The sequence below is a fragment of the Beta vulgaris genome, chromosome 4 (assembly GCF_026745355.1).
Source record: "Beta vulgaris subsp. vulgaris cultivar EL10 chromosome 4, EL10.2, whole genome shotgun sequence".
Lineage (NCBI taxonomy): Eukaryota > Viridiplantae > Streptophyta > Magnoliopsida > Caryophyllales > Amaranthaceae > Beta > Beta vulgaris.
Genome location: NC_079205.1, coordinates 62,570,126 through 62,591,875, shown reverse-complemented (window position 1 = coordinate 62,591,875; position 21,750 = coordinate 62,570,126). Strand labels below are relative to the sequence as shown.

Sequence of the window (21,750 nt, the reverse complement as noted above, 5' to 3'; positions counted from 1 at the left end):
TCAAAAGAAGGAATTAAATCATCCTTAGCCATAGAATATAATTTTCTATAATTAACATGACCAAGTCTTAAATGCCAAAGAGAAGAATTATCATTAATAACACACACATTGTTTACTAAAGCATTTGAAATGCTGAGTTTAAACATACCATTACACAAATAACCAAGTCCAACAAACAAACCACCCTTAGATAATATAAATTTGTCCGACTCAAAAACCATTTTAAAACCTATTCGATTCAAGATAGCTCCTGACACTAGATTACGCCTAAGTTCCGGAGCAAATACAACATCTCTTAACACTAGAGATTTGCCGGAACTAAAGACCAACTCTACTTGTCCTACACCAAGAACTTGAGCTGTAGAGTCATTCCCCATGTATAGAACTTCTCCATTGTCCACCTCCTTGAAGGTTTTGAATGAAGACGCTCCTTGCACACATGCCTTGAAGCTCCTGAATCGATTACCATGAACAATCATCCTGTACACAAAAGATTTCAGAAATCATACACATATAATTCAAACTCGAATTACATGAAAGTTGTGTACAAGTACCTTGTTTGGCTTGGGATTGGCTAGACTCGCCTTTCCCTCCACCTTGCTCATTCTTTTTGTTCATTTTCCTCTTCCATAGGAAGCAATCCTTCTTGAAGTGTCCGAGCTTACCACACTCCCAACAACCACGTTGTTGAACACCTCCACCATTCTTAGGCTTCTTAAAGTTGCCTTTGGTGAAATTATTAGCCCTCTTCTTAGGATTTGAGTCTTTGAACTTTCCATCCTCCACCATGTTAATGGTAGAAGAATTAGGATTTACCTCCTTTTGTCCATCTTGAACCCGAATGCCCTCTTCAATCCGAAGATGAGCACCCAATTGTTCCACATTTATATCATCTTTCCTATGTTTAAGAGTATTTCTAACATCCTTCCAACTTGGTGGTAATTTGTCAATTATTGAAGATACAATAAATGTTTCATCCATACTAATATTGTGTTGTTTAAAACTTCCTAAAATCCTTTGAATTTCATGGAATTGTTCCATCACAGGCCTTGTTTCATTCATCTTAAAGTTATTAAATTACTAACTAAGAACTTCTTACTAGATGCATCTTCGGCCATGTATTTTGACTCAAGGTCATCCCAAAGCATTTTAGCGGATTCATAAAATTGATAAACATCAAATAAAGTGTCAGACATACCGTTTAAAATATGACCACGACATATATAATCATCGTTCTCCCACTTGTTCCTTCTCCTTGAGGCCTCCAAAGTTTCATCTTCCACAAACTCGGGTTTTGGAGTACTCAAAACATATGCCACCGAAAGAGAAGTGAGAAGAAAATGCATCTTCTTTTGCCATCTACGGAATCCCACACCCTCAAACTTGTCAAGTTTCTGAAAATTCGAAGTCATTTCACGTACCGTAGCCATCTTCAAAAAATATTGCTTTTGGATTGTTAGAAAACGGTAAAGGGTGAAGAAGATGATTACTTGATGAACTTAGAATCTTCTAGGCGTGTTGGGACACTTTCCCAAAAGCAATATTCCTACCCTACACTGAGCACGGGTTGTAAGGAATTCACTTTCGAGATACAAAGAAGAACAACAAATATCACGCTCGTTATGAGATTTGTCAAATGAGTGAAAGGAAGAAGTTATTTGTAAGATGATGAACTTTTGATACTTATGCAAGAGAGAGAGTATTTTTCTTTCTATATCCTTCATCATATGAGAGACTCATATTTATACTAATGCTCAATAGTTTCTGAAAAACCGAAACCATTCAATGACAAACCGTCATTATACTCGAAGCCACGTAAAACCGCAAAACCGCAGTAGACACCGCGAGCCGCGAAGCAGCGTCGCGAGTCGCGACTGGGCACCGTCGCGAGGTGCGACCCAGGTCGCGACTCGCGACCATCATTCTGCCTCCTCGCTTCTTCTGCTTGGCAGTCGCACAAAGTCGCGAGGTGCGATCTCGCTCGCGAGTCGCGAGCTCTGCCTCCTCGCCTGGCTTGTGCGAGAAAATGTGCGAGAGAATGCCTGAGTGCTGCGAGGCTATTGCTTGTGTGAGTTTGCTAGTATTACATATATTGATTCAAGTTACACCACCATAACCAAGTAACTTGAAACAACATATCATGAAATAAACTAACCTATACTCTAAATCTCCAACACCCATCAGACTTTTGACCACATGAGCAGGGTTTACCAGTTGAAGGACAAATAACTCGTTGCCTTGTTGGCTTGCCGAGTTACCAACTGTGTATATCATGTCATCAGTTTTAGCAAAAACTCTAAAGGCATCGATAATTGGCCTATAACCTGTGCAGCGACACAAGTTCCCTGCCAGACTTTCTTCAATTTGCTGCTCAATTGGAGGAGTTTGACTAGACCTTAGTAAAGCATACATGGACATGACAAATCCAGGAGTACAAAATCCACACTGTGAGCCATGTGAGCTTGCTAACAATTCCTTCAAAGATAACAATTAATTACTCATATCACTCATATTAAACTCATATGAAAATAAGAATTAACAATTAATTACTAATAAGTAACAATTTGTAGCTAATAAGTAAGAATTAGTAGCTAACAAGTAACAATTAGCTGCTAATAAGTAACAATTAGCTGCTAATACGTAACAATTAGTAGCTAATAAGTAACAATTTTATTTTTTGATCCATATGAGCCACGAAGGCGGTACAAATGACAAAGAATGGGAGGAGGGATTCGAACCTGTGACCTATCGTTCACAGTACCTCAATCTTAACCACTAGGCCAAGACATCCTTGGTAATAAGTAACAATTAGTTGCTAACAAGTAACAATTAGTTGCTAATACGTAACAATTAGTTGATAAGAAGTGTTTCATGTCGTTGTAAAGGTAACTAATGCATATCCGTAACAACCATACAATTTCCTATCATAACTCATATCAGAATGGGGTGAAATTGTATCCATCATTAATTGAATCATATTAGAACATCATTCAATCATATATATTATGTTCTTACTTATTTTGAACATTTATAATAAGATAAATAAATAAATATAAAAAATAATCGCATAAATATTACTGCATTACTTTATTTACTTTATTCCAATAATAAGCCGTAAACGAAATAAGGTATGTTAAGTCGTGAAATACATGACTATGATATTCACTTTATATATGTTATATATGTATGGATTATTTAGCTAGACTAATACAAAAATATTCAACCAGCATTCAATGGTATTATATATTTTATCTAATGCTTATAAATAACCTTTTGTATGTTTTTTTTTTCATTTATCACAATTCTTCTATATCAATTTAAAAGTGACTACTACCGAATGAACGAGTTTGGATGTCACTATTATCGAATTAACGAGTTTAAATGTGACTATTATCGACTGAACGAGTTTAGATGTGACTATTATCGACTGAACGAGTTTAAATTTCACTATTATCGATTGAATTTAATGAGTTTAAATGTGACTATTATCATATGAGCATAGACACACTATAGTTGTAAATTAAAATACCAACATATGATTATTCTTTAGTGCATCTTAAGTTTTTTTTATCGAATACGAGTTTACGATAACTTTTATAACTTAAAAAATGTACTACCTATATTACCCCTTCCCTATACCCAATGCATAACATGCTCCTCAAAAATAACCTTCGATTGTGTATTGAGAAGTATAAATATTTGATGATGTACAAGTACTCGGGAATTAATTGTGCGAGATGTTTAGTCTGTTTTAATCTATTTGTGATGCCCACCATTCGTTGTCTTATTCTAGAGCATTATGGTGTAGTCTTGATATTCTTCTCCGGCCTATAAGAATTCACCAAATTGTATTGTTGGCTTGGTATTAGATAACATTGTATGTAAAAGGATAGAATAGTCTTTTACTATTCATAGGCATGTATTGTAAACCTTATATATATTGTCAGGTTAACCATATTAGGTTAACACATTTATTCTCCACATTTGTACATGGTATTACACCCATGCTTCCGCTTCAAACACTGTATCCACGCAGCTGCCGTCGGCGTCGACCTCCGCCTCGTCGTTGCCTCTGCCGGCGCAGATCACGGCTGCCACGCAGCCCCCCTGCTCATTGTTCTCACAGCCCAGCCCCCCTGCTCGCTGATCTACATAACTTGAGTTGAGAGTTTGAGACACACATATGACGTGTGATGCGCTTGTAATATATGTATCGTCATACCTTTCTTAAATTTAGGTACGTTCACGTAAGATATAATTTTGCAAAGCATTAAACCATCTTTTATTTTTCCTCGTGCTTTATTAGATTAGGTACTAATGAAAATGCAATAATTCATTGTTGGTCATCAAATGCTTGTCAAATAAAGCTAATCAAACTAGCTTATAAAGAAGTATATCAAGAGGATCTCATTAATCAGCTTAAGTGTGAAATTATAATTATTGAGCTTGAAATATACATCAAAATAAGACCTATTTATCTAAATATATACTACACTTTCAACATAAGCATTTACTAAATTATGGTGAATCTGTTTCTTATCAAAAATTTATTGCATTGAAAACTAAAAAAAGCTTAAGAATATAGAAGTATTATTGTAAAGGTTAGGATATATTTTGAAAAAGATAAAAAATTAAAGAGCATAAAGAAAAGGATAAAGAAAAATGATAACTATTTTGTGTGATAGAATTGGGATATTCCATTTGGTACCATTATACTTCTGGCTTTTCCATTTGGTACCACTATTTTTCAGATATTCCACATGGTACCACTATAATTTGATTTTCTTCTCTATTATAGCATTCAACTAAGTAAAGTGTTAATTTAAGTTAGAATAGGCTAGAGTTTTACTTCGATGTACATGTTTTAATTTGCGTTAAGGTTTTAGTAATTACTTTAGTCGTCGTTAAGGTCAAAGTTGAGGTCATATTTGACAATAAAAAGACATAGAATATTATGATTATTTTTATGAAAATTTTGACTGAAAAATAGAGCTTTAAGGATTAAAACGACACCCTAAAATCTTAATTTATTAAATTTTTGCAATTGCAAATAGAAACATGCAAACACAAACAAAATTGTATTCTTGTTTAACCATTAACTAACATTTTACTTAAAAAAATGGTATGATAAAGATTAATATTAAATTAGAGTGATATCATGTGGAATTTTAAAATAACAGTGGTACCAAATGAAAAAGCCAAAAATTCAATGGTACCAAATGGAATATCCCGATAGAATTTTATCATTGGCCAAAAAGCGTTTATAATCTAAGCCACAGGCAAAACAGCATGCCTAACATTCGTCGCCAAACGCATATACCAAAAAACAGAACAAATTCATCCACACAGACAACAAAACGGCATGTACAAGATTTAAACTTGTAGGTGCATTGGTGCATAGCCACATTAGTTTCTAAACAAGCACATTTCAATGATTTATACAACTATAGACAAGGCCAGGGGTGATTGAGTGAACGATCCCCAACGACAAAACTGATCAATCAAACTTGCCGATAAAAGAACTAATCTGCTCTAAAAGCCGCTACAGGGTGAGAGACAGAGTGACATGCAATGAACTTTGACGCAGACGCAAAACTGATATCGATTTCCATAATAGCCAAATGTACAACCCATCAATGTACTTCCTGCGGTTGCGACCTCTTTCATCCGGATCTGAAATACGAGGCCTTTGCCAGAATTCTACCATGTTTGACATTAAAGATCTTCAGTCCATGGAGGAGCTTGTTTCTGCAGTTTCGTCCTCACTAAAACTCGATGGCAATTCTGTTGATCTGCAAGGAACAAAACCCAGTTATTGGAGAAGCAGGAAGAATTAGTTGAACAAGAAAAGAAAGATGTTCCAAGTAGGTTGCTGATTTGCTGCAAAGAGTATATATAAGCTCAATTAAGTACATACATCCTGTGCTCCAAAATTATTGCAACACAATTTTTTAGTAGTTCTTTAATTAATACGACACTTTCGTACACAGTCAAAAAAAATATATAACCACACATGGGATCATTACACACCTAACTATATTCATACAACACCCCACTTCCACCTCCTCTACATATTTGGCCAAGGGTAAGTGTGCAATAATTTTGGAGCGGAAGAAGTATAATATTATATGAACAACAAAATAAAGCAATGTTATGATTAGATAAAGAAGCTATTTTTGCCTCACCCTTTATCTGTCTTGACACTGTGGCGGCTCTTGAGATCTGATGCTAAAATCTTCCTGCCAAAAATCCTCTCTTCCATCTTGCCAGCCTTCAGATGCATATGGAGAACTTAATAATCATATGCAGATATAAACAAATTAACAAAAATATATATTGGTGACAAAAACTCACTCTAAGCTCATTTGTCGGACGCATCTTCAATTTGATTGAATCATGGGGTTCACCTATCGACCTTCTGTCTGCATAAAGTTCTTCATCCTGCCAATTGTCATTCCTTAAAATATTCAATCTTAAGATCATCCAGCTCACAAATTACATATGCTAACAATAGTTTAATGAGAAAGATGTGTGGTTATGATCACACCTTCTTCATCCTGCTAGGTGGTACTCTATCCTCTTTAACCATGGGGTCCTTGTGCCTAACTGGTACAGCAGCAGATCTGGAATCGATTCGCTTCTTCTGCGAACAGCCACGGAATTCCCCTTATCAGAATTATGCCACCAAGGCTCTTCCGGTTCATTGGTAAATTTTCTCCATAGGAATCTGATCCCGTGCCTGGGGTTTCATGCTTGCGCTGGATATGTGGTTCACACTACCATCATAATCTGGATTTTCTCTAGCAGGGTAAGAATCCGCACAAAAAGAAGACTTCTGGACTGGGAAAGCACGACCGTTATTAGGGAAAGGTGATTTTTGTTTAGGTTGGCGGTAAGCAAAACTGTCGGGGTCAGACTTATGCAAGGATCTGTAGTCTGTAGGAGCAACATACTTGTCCTGATTTCGTATCTACAAACAATATACCTATCAGTTTGCAAATTCAGGAAGTAATATATTTCAATATCTCTATTATATAAGCCAAGGGAGGAGGTGTGGTGTCCTCTTTTGAAGTGACCAAAATACCCTTAATGATCTAATTAATGGAATGAAAAAAATTACAAAAGCAAATCATTTAAATATTCTCATTCCAACTTGCCATTTAAAACAAGTTTAAAATGGTATATGCATCAAATACTTTAATCAAAAATTAAATGGACACAATATTTATACCTTAAAAAAAAGATGGCATACGTAACGTGCACATGAAAAGTCTGAACATTCACTACCTTTGATACTCTTTAATTCAGTTAAACCAACTCATTATTTTGTTCTTTCTGTTCAATATTCATTCACAAAAAATTAATGTTAACAATCACTCACGACCTTTTTATTTTCTTACATTAGCGAATTAAATATCTAAATTCATCTAACTGTTGAATTTTTCACATTTAAGTTTAATCATAAATAAAGTATAAATGGAGTATCTAATAGAATAACAAATTTGAAATTAACGCACGCATCGCGTGCATATAAAGGCTAGTGCATACATATTCTACAGTGCCTGCCCACAGACACGCATGGAGCAAGGAGGAGATTAAGCATTTTAAGGTATTGTTACAGGTATCTTGTGGAAACTCAATGTCATTAGATAAAAAAATATTCACTAGTACCTTTTTCTTGAAACATAGTAATTCGGTATATAACTTGTAAAAGATACTTAACTAGAAAGAAGCAATAAATATATTTTTATTCCCCTTTCCTATTATTAATCCAGGAAAAGCTTCACTTTCAGCTATTTAGCTGCATACCAGGATCATTGAACAGAAGAAAGAAAAGAGAACAGATAAAAATGCATTATACCCCCTCAAAAGAGAATTGTAATGTGGAAGTAATATTATGTTGAGAGCATCTGAGCATGTAACCAAGATACTTCATTCCAGTTCTATATTTTACCCTAATACCTCACAAAACTACAGAGTTTTATCCCTCATCAGAAATTTCAGATGACCTGCTGTTGATATAGAATAATTTATGAACTGGAACCTCCCAACCAGTTCTATCTAAGAAGCTAAGATTACAAACAGCAACCACCAGTTGATAAGAACCCAAGAAACTGGTTTCTTAAAAAGGAATCATAACCAAGTATATCGTAACCAAGTATATCATAACCAAGTATATCACTCTTATTCTTATAACTGGTTTGCAGTGAACATACTTGCCCCTCCAGAAAAAAGGGATTTCATGTAAAAAAAAAAGTTAATTTTTAACTATCGAACTCCCATAGTCCCATGCGAAAGCTTTATAATCATGTGTACCCCAGGTGGTGGAAAGGGAGAAATGAAAATTCTGGGAAAGGTCTAGGAACTTAGACTACATGAGCGCAGAAACTAATCATAAATATGATATGAAAAAAAATATACAACATATAAGAAGAGGAGAAAACAATAGGCAATTCAAAGATACACTTACTGCCGTTAAGGCCAGGTCGCTTATTAATGACCCAATGTCAAAGAGCAAGAAGGCAATGGGTTCTGCAAGTCCATAAGCATCTGTCCAACCAAGCAAAGAGACAGCGCTTTACAAATGAAATGACTTGTAAGGTGATTACTCAGCAGGATATATGCAAAAACCACAAATGAGAACAAAGCACATCTTTAACAACTAAACAAAGCAATATACAACACTGAGAAAATTTATCCAACGAATATGAATCAGATCTTCCATAGAAAAAGGAGTAAAAGTTTGGACCAAGAGCCAATGAATTCCATCAAACGTACAACACATTAATATGAACAGCTCTCTCTTTTATCACTTCCCAGAATTAAGTACATAATCATCAGGAAGAAATCCCTTCAAGTTCAACAGGAGCTCAAATTGGAAATATTACACGCTTATGCTGTGACTTGTGAATGCCAACAAGACCAATATTCTACATCACCTTGCATTGCAAGTTTGCTAAAAGCCACAGTAGAGTACTGTATAAAGAGAGACTGCACATACCAGTATTAGCAATCTTGCTTGGTGATTCAAAAGCACCTGGAGGAAGTGGATCAAACTCAATCCCAAGCACATACCAGTATTAGCAATCTTGCTTGGTGATTCAAAAGCACCTGGAGGAAGTGGATCAAACTCAATCCAAGTGATGGACCATCCTCCCGATAATGCTTCCTAATTGTCTCTTGACTGCAGTTACAGCAGCATTTTCTGTTGACCTTAATTTCAAGTATCCTGAGGGCCCCACACGCCTCTTGTTTGGAGCAATTAATCCATTTGGTGCGCCGTATTCAGTTGTTTCGACATTCAAAGGACTCCTATTATGAGGGTAAAAGCTCCCTGGCAAAGCTGAATTACTTTCTGAAGATGTATCATCCATCTCAGTTCCATCATCAAGCATCCTTCGCTCATATTTTATCTCAGCAGCAGGAAGATCGTTATGACCAAATCTCCGACTCTCAACCTCCCTCACATCAGAAAGCCTATAATCACCTTGTTTGGTGCTACTGCACGAATCCTGCCTTAGTCCACTACCACGATCTTGTATAACACCACTTGAAAGATCCTGTCTACCAGGTGGGTTTAACTCACCATTTACGATTCTCTTATCCTTCAATCTGCGGTGGCAAAACATCCAGAAATCTGCTTCTCAGTCAAACCTAAATGATCAGCGAGCTCCGCCTTCATGGATTCAGTTGGGTACTTGTGTTCTGCATAATTATAGAAGACAAAAAGAACAAGAAAAGAGATCAACTCCTCACAACAAGATGACGTACAAATATTTAATTTACGGAAGGTCAAAAGACAAAAAGAACTTCTACCATTATAAAAGTCCTCCAAAGCCTGCAGTTGGGATGGTGTCTTGAACCGCCTTCTTTTGTTCTTCTCTGGGAGTGCTTTATTTCTTCACCTTGTAATTCATTAGTTTCTGACGAATTCAACAACACAATTAATAACAAACAAAAATATACTCTTTTCAGTGAGTCGGGAGCCAGGGGAGGTCATTGAAGACCATCAGAACTCACAAGCATGTTTTAAAAATGCTTAATACACCTTCATATAAACTCAAACACTTCAAGTATCAAGATTCAAGACATTAAGCAATTTTTCCAAATCATAAATTTTATAAAGATTCTGATGGCATAGATAGCCAGATTTAAGATTTAAGATTTAAGTTTTAAGTTGACATCAGAGTAAATATGATATTTGATTCAAGGGGCAGAATACCTCCCGTAAATCCCTGTGATTTATACTGCATTCTCTTCAACCTCATTTCAATTCCAACCTCAGTGTTACCAATCACCAACCTTGCATCTGGATATTTGGATTTTAACTCAAACAAGTTGAAGTGACAAAGGTCTGTACCACTTAAGTCCATTAAATCCACTCAAACTCAAAAAAGATCTCCTTAGCAATAGTTCAGGAGGAAAAATAAGCTCTCGGTCATTGTATTTGCTACCATCAACATCACTGTAAGAAAGATGTTTGTACCTTTCACTGCAAGCCCCGCTTTCCTTCATATCGCCAGTGTTCCCATCAGACTTTTGTCCACATGAGCAGGGTTTACCAGTTGAAGGACAAATAAACTCGTTGGCTTGCCGAGTTACCAAATGTGTAATTCATGTCATCAGTTTCAGCAAAAACTCAAAGGCATCGATAATTGGCCTATAACCTGTGCAGCGACACAAGTTCCCTGCCAGACTTTCTTCAATTTGCTGCTTAGTTGGAGGAGTTTGACTAGACCTTAGTAAAGCATACATGGACATGACAAATCCAGGAGTACAAAATCCACACTGTGAGCCATGTGAGCTTGCTAACAATTCCTTCAAAGATAAAATAAGTTAATTAATAGCAGAAAGAAGAGAAACGTACAATAACACCCGAGCAGCTGAGGTTGAGTTTAAATCACAGGGAATCTGAGTTCATAAAACTTATGTCAGAAGGTATATCATACAATGTATGACATGACCCAAAATAACTAAAACATAAAAGTAAGGACAGACCTCAGCAGTTTTGCATGGACAGCATCTTTGCCTCGTTTTTTCTGCAGCTTCAGCCATCCCCTTGGCATTTTTTTCTTGTAGCATGGTAGCAAAGGTTATATAACCTAACTGACAGTTTTTTATTTGCACAAATCCCAAAAATAACTCACTCATTTTATCAGCATTATCTCAAAGGGCAAGCCAGTCAGCTCTGCCTTCCTAAAATCCCAAGCATCTTTAATTTGTGCGTAGGTTTGGCATCTTAATTCATACCAATAGTTTGTGAAGCAGTCCAAATATCTAGTAGAATGTCTTTGTTAGACAGGATACGTCAAAAAAAAATTGGGTAGCATGATAATTAGGTAGTCAATAAAGAATAGTAACCAAACAATAAAATTGATGTAAACCATGAACCTATCACGAGAACTAAATGGGTAAAAACTAATCCAAGAAACAAGAGAAGGAAAGATGGTTGAACAGCGCAAAAGAGTATAAGCAACCAAAGAAGAAACAGATACTAGGCAACATTCAAGAACAAGGATGAGCATCTTTTCAAGTTTCAAACTCTTCAGGGAATGCCTATGATTAGACATTAAGAACTAAGACTGTTGGTCCAAGGAAAGCATCTTCAGGCCAATCAATTGTGAAGGAAAAAAAATCACATATTCACCATATTACATTAACAGAGACCAATCTCAACGGGTCTTGGATAATAAAAATGCATAGTATCAAAAAAGTTCAAACAAATATAGTATAATTAGATGATAATTCAATGTCTTCATAAAAATGAAGGTGCGCCTTCAAAATAGTTTGGACCAGCAAGTCTAGAATGCTATATCAGGAATACTAGTTACATGCATCAGTCTTCTTCAGTTGCTTTTGTTGTCCTCTTCAGAAGTATCAGACAAGATCCTCGGTCAACTAGCTGCACAAGGCAAGGATCCCGCGTAAAAAATATAAAGTCATCACTAACACAAGATATAATTATACCAGAGTTAGCAATGTACATTGATCACAACGATCTGGATTTGTTGGCTTTAGACGCTTCAATGAGGCAAAGCATGGAGAATATATGAAGGCAGTACCCCACAAAAGAATATCTTCCTTAGAACGCTCAGCAATCTTTCTAACAGTACCATTAAAAGATGGAATGCAAAGATGGATGATTCCACGTCAATGAAAACAACCGGTTCCTCAGGATGGAGATGATTATGATATGGAGAAATATGTTCTCTCGCAACTTGACGAAAAAATTTCTCAACAAGTGGTTGGCATACAGAAGTACCCGATTTCTTGAATATAAGCTGCGGGATCCAAGGATCAGAATCTGTTGATCTTCCATCGTGTTTCCAAATCCATAGGTTCGGAAACTTACGGTTGGAAAGATAAAGACATCCTTGAGAGACATCCAATTGTGATTCAACAAAGCCCCTTTTGATACAAGAAGGCAGGCGTATAGAGTAAAGGCTTACTTCGTCCCTCGAATGGAATTGAACTGCCACAACATGTCTCTTGTTCGTCATGAAATATAAGGTGCTATCCAGAAACACAGCACCAGACACATTCCATCTTTCTAAATAGACTTCCTTTTCAAGGGAACTCTGACGCAGACCATTGATGCTTGTTAGAAGAATAAATCTCAACCAATACCATGCTTTTCTCTGTTCTTGTGTCCTTGGAAAAACTAATGACACTGAAATTACATTCAGTAGAAAAGAGACAATCTGAAAAATTAATGATGGTTGCTAGCTCAGTGGGTTGATATCTGGAAAGTTGAGAAGGAGACTTAGGTAGGACAAAAACTTCATTGGTGGCAGGATTGTATACATGATAAGTATGAGAATCGACGATGCTAAGCATCAAGCCACGGTGCATGTTCCATAACCTGTATTTTTTGGCATTTGAGATCCAGCCGCCAAATTTTATAGTTAAGTTACCCAGCAACAATCCACTAGCATTACCATTATGATAATCTCCATGGGTATTTTGATGGTCAGTCATCTCTAGGGTAGCACTTTCGGTTTGATCATCATTTGACCACTTTGTAATCTTGTAGTCACCAAGGGATAAATAACCCAAATCGAACTCTCGCTTTACATCATTCTCATTATCATAACCAAAATCACCAGGAGTACGCAAAATTTCGAATAAAATGCCACAAGGAGGAAGCTCTAATCCCTTCTGGGTGTCGAAAATGTGCAAGACATGCGAGTGCCATGTCTTGGATACACATTTGCATATATGAAGAGACTTAATAGGCAGTTTCAACATAATCTGAATCCAAATTTCATCTGGTAGCTCAGGCAATTTACTACGACTAATAGCCTTACATTTGACATCCATCTTTCTTGTTTATTCAGACAATCCATATGTGAAAACTTATGATTGCAAAACAGAACTAAACAAGCTTCCACAATTCGGCAAATTAATGTAGATAATTACTCAAGTAATAAATATCTACAAGCAAAGAAACACACAATTTGCTAAATAGATTAAAAGTTGCAAACTTTATTGAATTTTACCCTAAGAAATCAATCTAAAACCTCAGCTTTATTACTTCAACCATATAAACAGCCTAAAGTATGGATTTTGTTGAATTCGTATCCAAATAGTTACAGAAAATATTAAAATATTAAAGCATAACTGTGTAATTAGCTTAAATAAACCTTGGATTTAATGGAATTGTCCAGGAAATTCTTCAATTTCTTTCTTCGAAAGGTAAATTTGAGTGGATGAATATGAATGAACCCGTAATCTATAATCTCTAATCTGTAATAATTTGTAATCTGTGATCTGTAATTTGCAGAGAGAAGATGGAATTTCCTTGTAAACTCGAAAATTCTAGGATTGAGGGAAGCCGAAGACTATGACTTATGAGTGAGGGAAGCTGATAGGTTTATAAAGTTTAGGTTATGGGCAACAATGGCTCCAAGCTTATTGTAGAAGAAAGGAGAGAAGAAGATGATGGGCGCTGGTGTACTTAGGGGTGAAAGTTCGGTGTACGGTTTGGATTAGGGCCTAATTCAATCCGATCCGAATAAAATTTGGATTTCAATTTTTCGATCCGAATCCAAACCAATTAGGGTTTGAATCCGATCCAATCCAATCCGAAATTTCATACCCTAGATTGGATCCGATCCGAAAATCCGATTTTTTTAAAACTCTAGTTTTCGATAAATAAATTAAGCACAACAACAGCCTAGTAGATCTAGGAAATGAGAAATTAAGTGCAGTTAGTTTTAGGGGAAGGATTGAAGTGCTATGTGTATTGGGCTACGGAGTATTTTTTTTATAATAAAAAATCAGTTAAGCACTTAAGCCCAATCCAGATACATAATACAAGCGTATTACTATTCGGTTATATTGGATTTTTGGATCCAATTACCCTCAATCCAATCCGATCCGAAAATTCATTTTTTCAAAAAATCTCAATCTGAATCTAATCCGAACATAGTTCGAATCCGATCCGAATTACTAATTCGGATTGGATTTTGGATTTTATCCGAATAACTTTCACCCCTAGCGGTGTGGTGTTGGGTTCCGTGGAAACTTAAGGAAATTTGCCTTCTTTTCTTTCTTTCTTTTTTTTGTTATTTCTTTGTAATTGTTAAATAATTCATAATAATCATAGTAATTCACTATGTTTTAGTTTAGTTTCTTGTCAAAAAAAAGTAAGTTCGTAATATTTAGATATATATATTCCGTTTTTTGGATTGAGAGAAATTGAAACTGAACTAAATTAAACTAAAGTAAACTAAACTGCTTTCAAAAAAAAGTAAACTAAACTGCTTTCAAAAAAAAAAGTAAACTAAACTGAAATTAACAGAACTGAGCTGAACTTGATATTGATATGATACATTTAGTAAACTTGTAGTTCACTAAATATTTTTTTAAAAAATAGAATCCCTCAATTTGTAATATGATTCACTAAATATAAGATATGATTCACTCAATCTGTGACAAAATTCAACCACTTTTTGATATGATTCCATCAACTTGTGATATGATAATATTGTGATTTAAGGTAACTAATAAGTAACACCTTAAGTATTTTAACTCATATCACTCATATTAAACTCATATGAAAATAAGAATTAACAATTATTTACTAATAAGTAACAATTTGTAGCTAATAAGTAAGAATTAGTAGCTAACAAGTAGTAAAGGTTAGTTGCTAATACATAACAATTAGTAGCTAACAAGTAATAATTAGCTGCTAATGCGTAACAATTAGTAGCTAATAAGTAACATTTAGTAGCTAACAAGTAACAATTAGTAGCTAACAAGTAATAATTAGCTGCTAATACGTAACAATCAGTAGCTAATAAGTAACAATTTTATTTTTTGATCCATATGAGCCACGAAGGCAGTACAAATTACAAAGAATGGGAGGAGAGATTCGAACGTACCTCAATCTTAACCACTAGGCCAAGACATCCTTGGTAATAAGTAACAATTAGTTGCTAACAAGTAACAATTAGTTTCTAATACGTAACAATTAGTTGATAGGAAGTGTTTCATGTCGTTGTAAAGGTAACTAATGCATATCCGTAACAACCATACAATTTCCTATCATAACTCATATCAGAATGGGGTGAAATTGTATCCATCATTAATCTCTATTATATAAGCCAAGGGAGGAGGTGTGGTGTCCTCTTTTGAAGTGACTAAAATACCATTAATGATCTAATTAATGGAATGAAAAAAATTACAAAAGCAAATCATTTAAAAATTCTCATTCCAACTTGCCATTTAAAACAAGTTTAAAATGGTATATGCATCAAATACTTCAATAAAAAATTAAATGGACAAAATATTTATACCTTATAAAAAAAATATTTATCTCTATTATATAAGGGAAGGGGGGAGCTATGGCGTCCTCTTTTGAACTGACTATTTTGCCCCCCTTCCCTTTCTAAATTACAAAAGGAATCTCAAAATTAAAATCGAGACTCAAAAAAACCTACCGAAAATTAATTTACAACACTCACTCACAAATCACTCACAAATCACTCACAAATCACTTAAAAGAAGAAACTTTACAAATCACTCATACAATTAAGAAAATCATGTTGCAAATCTTTCAAATAATCAAATAAAAAATTTATTAAAACTTTAAATTAACATACAAAGTAAAACTAATAATCTAGAACATCAATACATAAAAAAACATTTACTGCAAAAATTTACATACAAATCATTGTTCTCAAGAATCATTCACAATAACTCACAAAAGTTACCTATAAACACAAATTTGAGAAAAACATAAGATTTTGACGGTGATATCACACATTCATCCATCGGCATAATTTGCGAACTTCCAAATTATTTCACATTAGTTAAAATAAACAATAGAAAATTAGTTGACTGTTATGTAGTTAAAAAAATGGAGATGACAACAATGAGTTCAAAAGGGCTTTTATACAATCAGACTTAAATTTAATTCATTTCCATATAAAACAAATTTAGTTATTTCAAAAAAAAAATGCCAATATTTAAATTTTTGCCCAAAACTTTTGCAAAAAATCCATGTTCAAAAATAAATTTTGAAAAAGAAAACTATATCAAACTTTTTGCAAACAATTTTTTGCAAAAATCCATTTTCAGAACAAAAAACTAAATTAATTTGCAAAAAGTAACGATTTTTGTTTTTCTAAAAAAAAAATTCTAATATCAAATTGTGTATGAAAAAATCAAAATTTCATTTCAAATATAATTGAAGCTAAAAGTGTTAAAATTTAGAAAAGGACCAAATTTGAAATGATGGAAATTTTTAAATATCAATTGTGCAAACAAAATTTAGAAGTTAGACAAGGAAAAAAAACTGAGGTTTATTTGTACTGAAATTATAATTTAGAAGTTAGACGAGGAAAAAAAATTATTTACTTTTTCATAGTGTTTCCTATACATAATGAAACTCTTACATATATTTGGACCTATCTCTTTCTATTATATTATAGCGATTAATTATCAGGTAAAAAGGTTTATTTAAAATATCATTCAAAAATTAAAGTACAACATATCTCTATTACATAAGGGAAGGGGGGAGCAACGGTGTCTTCTTTTGAACTGACTATTTTGCCCCCCTTCCCTTTCTAAATTACAAAAGGAATGAAGATAATATATAGGGATTAGTTGAAAAGGGTTTTTATATAATTAGACTTAAATTTGATTCATATACATATAAAATCTGAAAACAAGATGTGTATGAAATTTGATTAATTTATGACACTGATGAAAAGGTTACAAATTTAGCTCTTTTTTTAAAATTCCAATATAAATTTTTGCCCAAAACTTTTGCAAAATATCCATGTTCAGAAATAAATTTTGAAAAACAAAACAATATCAAACCTTTTTGCGAACAACTTTTGCAAAAATCCATTTTCAGAAAAAAAAAATTTACATTAATTTGCGAAATCAGATTGTGTATGAAAAAGTTTAAATTTCATTTCACCTATAATTGAAACTCAAAGTGTTAAAATTTAGAAAAGGAGAAAAATAAAAAATGACCATTTCATGCGAAATCATATTGTGTATGAAAAACTTAAAATTTCATTTGAAATATAATTGAAACTCAAAGTGTGAACATTTAGAAAAGGAGAAAAATTAAAATGATGAAAATTTTTAAATATCAATTTGTGAAATCATAATTTAGAAGTTAGACAAGATAAAATAACTGAAATTGTCTGATACTTTTCGGTTACAATTTTGGGATCATAGAAAAATTACTGAAATCCATATCAAAAACTATTATAAATTATAAAAATGAATAAAACAAAAAAAAACGATATTTAGTAAAGAACATCATACTGATTATAAAAGAACATGCGCATATAAGATTTGAGAAACAAAAAACTATTGAAAATTACAAAAATGAATAACAACATAAAAAGAATATGAAAGAATCTTATTCACAAAATGGAGGTGAACTTAAATACTAACTTGCATTTTCAGTTTGTTTACTACTTAGTATTAGGCCTAAAAATATCATCGCACGCATCGCGTGCACAAAAAGCTAGTACCTTATAAAAAAAAATGGCATACATAACGTGCACATGAAAAGTCTGAACATTCACTACCTTTGATACTCTTTAATTCAGTTAAACCAAGGGCCTGTTCTCTTCGGCATAAAACAGCTGAACTGAATTGAAATGAACTGATCTGACCTGAACTGAACTTATCAGAGCTGAACTGAACTGAACTGAACTGAACTGAACTGAACTGAATTGAATTGAATTAAATTAAATTGAAATAAACTGAATGTATATATATAAATAATATTTTAAACAATAATAATATGAATATTAAATAATAATTATAATGATAAGTAATAATAATGAATAATAATAATTATAATGATAAGTAATAATAATGAATAATAATAATGAATAATAATAATAATAGTAATAATGAATAAGGATAATTAATAATTATTATTTTATATTATTTGTATTAATATATTAATACTTGATGATGATATATAATAACAATAATATCTAATAAGTAAATTAATATTACTATTTTAATAATTAAATTTAATAATATAAAAATATTTAGTAATAAAAATAATGATTGGGTTGGACCGCAAAAATTACATCATAAACCGTCTTGCCGCGATTTGATTGGTTTATGAGCTAAAAAAAGTGGGTTTATTTGTGCTTTGACCTAAACCATGTTCCTCCTAATAATAATAGTAATAATAATGAGTAAAGCTATAATAAACAAAATAATATATAGAAACAACAACAATAATAATAATAATAATACTTAATAATAATGATATATATTTAAATAATAATAATAAGAATAATTAGTAAAATAAATTATACCAACATAATAATAATATTTAACAAAATGGTTATAAAGAATGGAGCTGAACTGAACTGAACTGATCTGATCTGAACTGAACTGAAAATAAGCTGGGGAGAACAGGCCCCAACTCATTATTTTTGTTCTTTCTGTTCAATATTTATTCACAAAAAATTAATGTTAACAATCACTCACAACCTTTTTATTTTTTTACATTAGCGAATTAATATATCTAAATTCATCTAACTGTTGAATTTTTCACATTTAAGTTTAATCATAAATAAAGTACGAATTGAATATCTAATATAATAACAAATTTGAAATTAACGCACGCATCGCGTGCATATGAAGGCTAGTTGAATCATATTAGAACATCATTCAATCATATATATATATTATGTTCTTACTTATTTTGAACATTTATAATAAGATAGATAAAATAAATAAATATAAAAATAATCGCATAAATATTACTACATTACTTTATTCACTTTATTCCAATAATAAGCCGTAAACGAAATAAGGTATGTTAAGTCGTGAAATACATGACTATGATATTCACTTTATATATGTTATATATGTATGGATTATTTAGCTAGACTAATACAAAAATATTCAACCAACATTCAATGGTATTATATATTTTATCTAATGCTTATAAATAACCTTTTGTATGTTTTTTTTTCATTTTTCACAATTCTTCTATATTAATTTAAAAGTGACTACTACCGAATGAACGGGTTTGGATGTCACTATTATCGAATTAACGAGTTTAAATGTGACTATTATCGAATGAACGAGTTTAGATGTGACTATTATCGACTGAAGGAGTTTAAATGTGACTATTATCATATGAGCATAGACACACTATAGTTGTAAATTAAAATACCAACATATGATTATTCTTTAGTGCATCTTAAGTTTTTTTTATCGCATACGAGTTTACGATACTTTTATAACTTAAAAAATGTACTACCTATATTACCTATTCCCTATACTCAATGCATAACATGCTCCTCAAAAATAACCTTCTATTGTGTATTGAGAAGTATAAATATTTGATGATGTACAAGTACTCGGGAATTAATTGTGTGAGATGTTTAGTCTGTTTTAATCTCTTTGTGATGTCCACCAGTCTTTGTCTTATTCTAGAGCATTATGGTGTAGTCTTGATATTCTTCTCCGGTCTATAAGAATTTACCAAATTGTATTGTTGGCTTGGTATTAGATAACATTGTATGTAAAAGGATAGAATAGTCTTTTACTAGTCATAGGCATGTATTGTAAACCTTATCTATATTGAATGTCAGGTTAACCATATTAGGTTAACACATTTATTCTCCACATTTGTACATGGTATTACACCCATGCTTCCGCTTCAAACACTGCATCCACGCAGCTGCCGTCGGCGTCGACCTCCGCCTCGTCGTTGCCTCTGCCGGCGCAGATCACGGCTGCCACGCAGCCCCCCTGCTCGTTGTTCTCACAGCCCAGCCCCCCTCCATCCACGCAGCCCCCCTGCTCGCTGATCTACATAACTTGAGTTGAGAGTTTGAGACACACATATGACGTGTGATGCGCTTGTAATATATGTATCGTCATACCTTTCTTAAATTTAGGTACGTTCACGTAAGATATAATTTGCAAAGCATTAAACCATCTTTTTATTTTTCCTCGTGCTTTAATTAGGATTAGGTACTAATGAAAATGCAATAATTTCATTGTTGGGTCATCAAATGCTTGTCAAATAAAGCTAATCAAACTAGCTTATAAAGAAGTATATCAAGAGGATCTCATTAATCAGCTTAAGTGTGAAATTATAATTATTGAGCTTGAAATATATATACATCAAAATAAGACCTATTATCTAAATATATACTAAATTATGGTGAATCTATTTCTTATCAAAAGATTATTGCATTGAAAACTAAAAAAACCTTAAGAAATAGAAGTATTATTGTAAAGGTTTGGATATATTTTAAAAAAGATAACAAATTAAAGAGCATAAAGAAAAATGATAACTATATTGTGTGATAGAATTTTATCATTGGCCAAAAAGCGTTTATAATCTTAGTCACAGGCAAAACAGCATGCCTAACATTTGTCGCCAAACGCATATACCAAAAAACAGAACAAATTCATCTACACAGACAAAAAAACGGCATGTACAAGATTTAAACTTGTAGGTGCATTGGTGCATAGCCACATTAGTTTCTAAACAAGCACATTAAACAAGCACATTTCAATGATTTATACAACTATAGACAAGACCAGGGGTGATTGAGTGAACGATCCCTGTACAAGTGTGGGAAATAATTGTGTAACTTGATGTAGGTTAAAATGGTATTTTTTTTCCCGAAAATCTCTGGCTCTAATCATGTACAAGTGTGGAAATAATTGTGTTAACCTGATGTAGGTTAACCCTGACATTCAATATATATAGTGTTTACAATACAGACCTATGACTTAGTAAAATACCATTCTACCCATTCTACTATACTTTACATATAATATTATCTAATAAAAAGATTCAAGCTAATCAAGTGTTGCTCCCCGGCAACGACGCCAATTTGATGAAGGAATTTTGAGGCTCCTCAACCATATAAAACCCCGGTTGTAGCGCGGTAGGGGGTTATCGAGCATGGGAACAAGGTTGGCCAATATTTGAGCTATTTAATTAGTTAAGGGTGTATTTTTTTGGGTTTTGGAAAATGATTCAAATTGACTACATTACAATCTAATTAAAAAGCTAACAATTGACAAACTAAAACATCGAAAATCAATAAACTAAAATCTAGGTATGCGGTTTCGGATTCACTTGATTCCGAGAGAATTAAATCAACTAATCTACGGTCAAACTAAATGATGGGTTTTAAAATATATATATTGCAAGTGCACGGTGTCTGTTAAACTGGAAAATACGGATCAATTCACATGGAGAGGAGTTCTATAGGCCCGGTCCGA

The 21,750-nt window shown here is 33.2% G+C and overlaps 1 protein-coding gene, 1 long non-coding RNA gene and 1 pseudogene across 2 annotated transcripts; all 3 read right to left on the bottom strand.

The window, feature by feature from the left end:
• Positions 1-5,725: 5,725 nt before the first annotated feature.
• LOC125497092 (uncharacterized) lies at positions 5,726-9,629 on the bottom strand. Its single transcript, XM_057394167.1, has 8 exons — positions 9,150-9,629; positions 9,002-9,056; positions 8,471-8,550; positions 6,740-6,970; positions 6,548-6,643; positions 6,355-6,441; positions 6,186-6,271; positions 5,726-5,792 (listed from the first exon to the last, which is right to left on the bottom strand). The coding sequence occupies exons 1-8, from the start codon at positions 9,627-9,629 to the stop codon at positions 5,726-5,728; spliced, it is 1,182 nt and encodes a 393-aa protein (XP_057250150.1).
• A 445-nt stretch (positions 9,630-10,074) lies between these two features.
• On the bottom strand, positions 10,075-11,446 carry LOC130589386 (xanthine dehydrogenase 2-like; annotated as a pseudogene).
• Positions 11,447-11,700: 254 nt separating this feature from the next.
• Positions 11,701-12,110, bottom strand: LOC130589414 (uncharacterized). The gene is made up of 2 exons (XR_008969201.1): positions 11,985-12,110; positions 11,701-11,902 (listed from the first exon to the last, which is right to left on the bottom strand). It is a non-coding gene; the product is annotated as an uncharacterized LOC130589414 (long non-coding RNA).
• Positions 12,111-21,750: the final 9,640 nt, after the last annotated feature.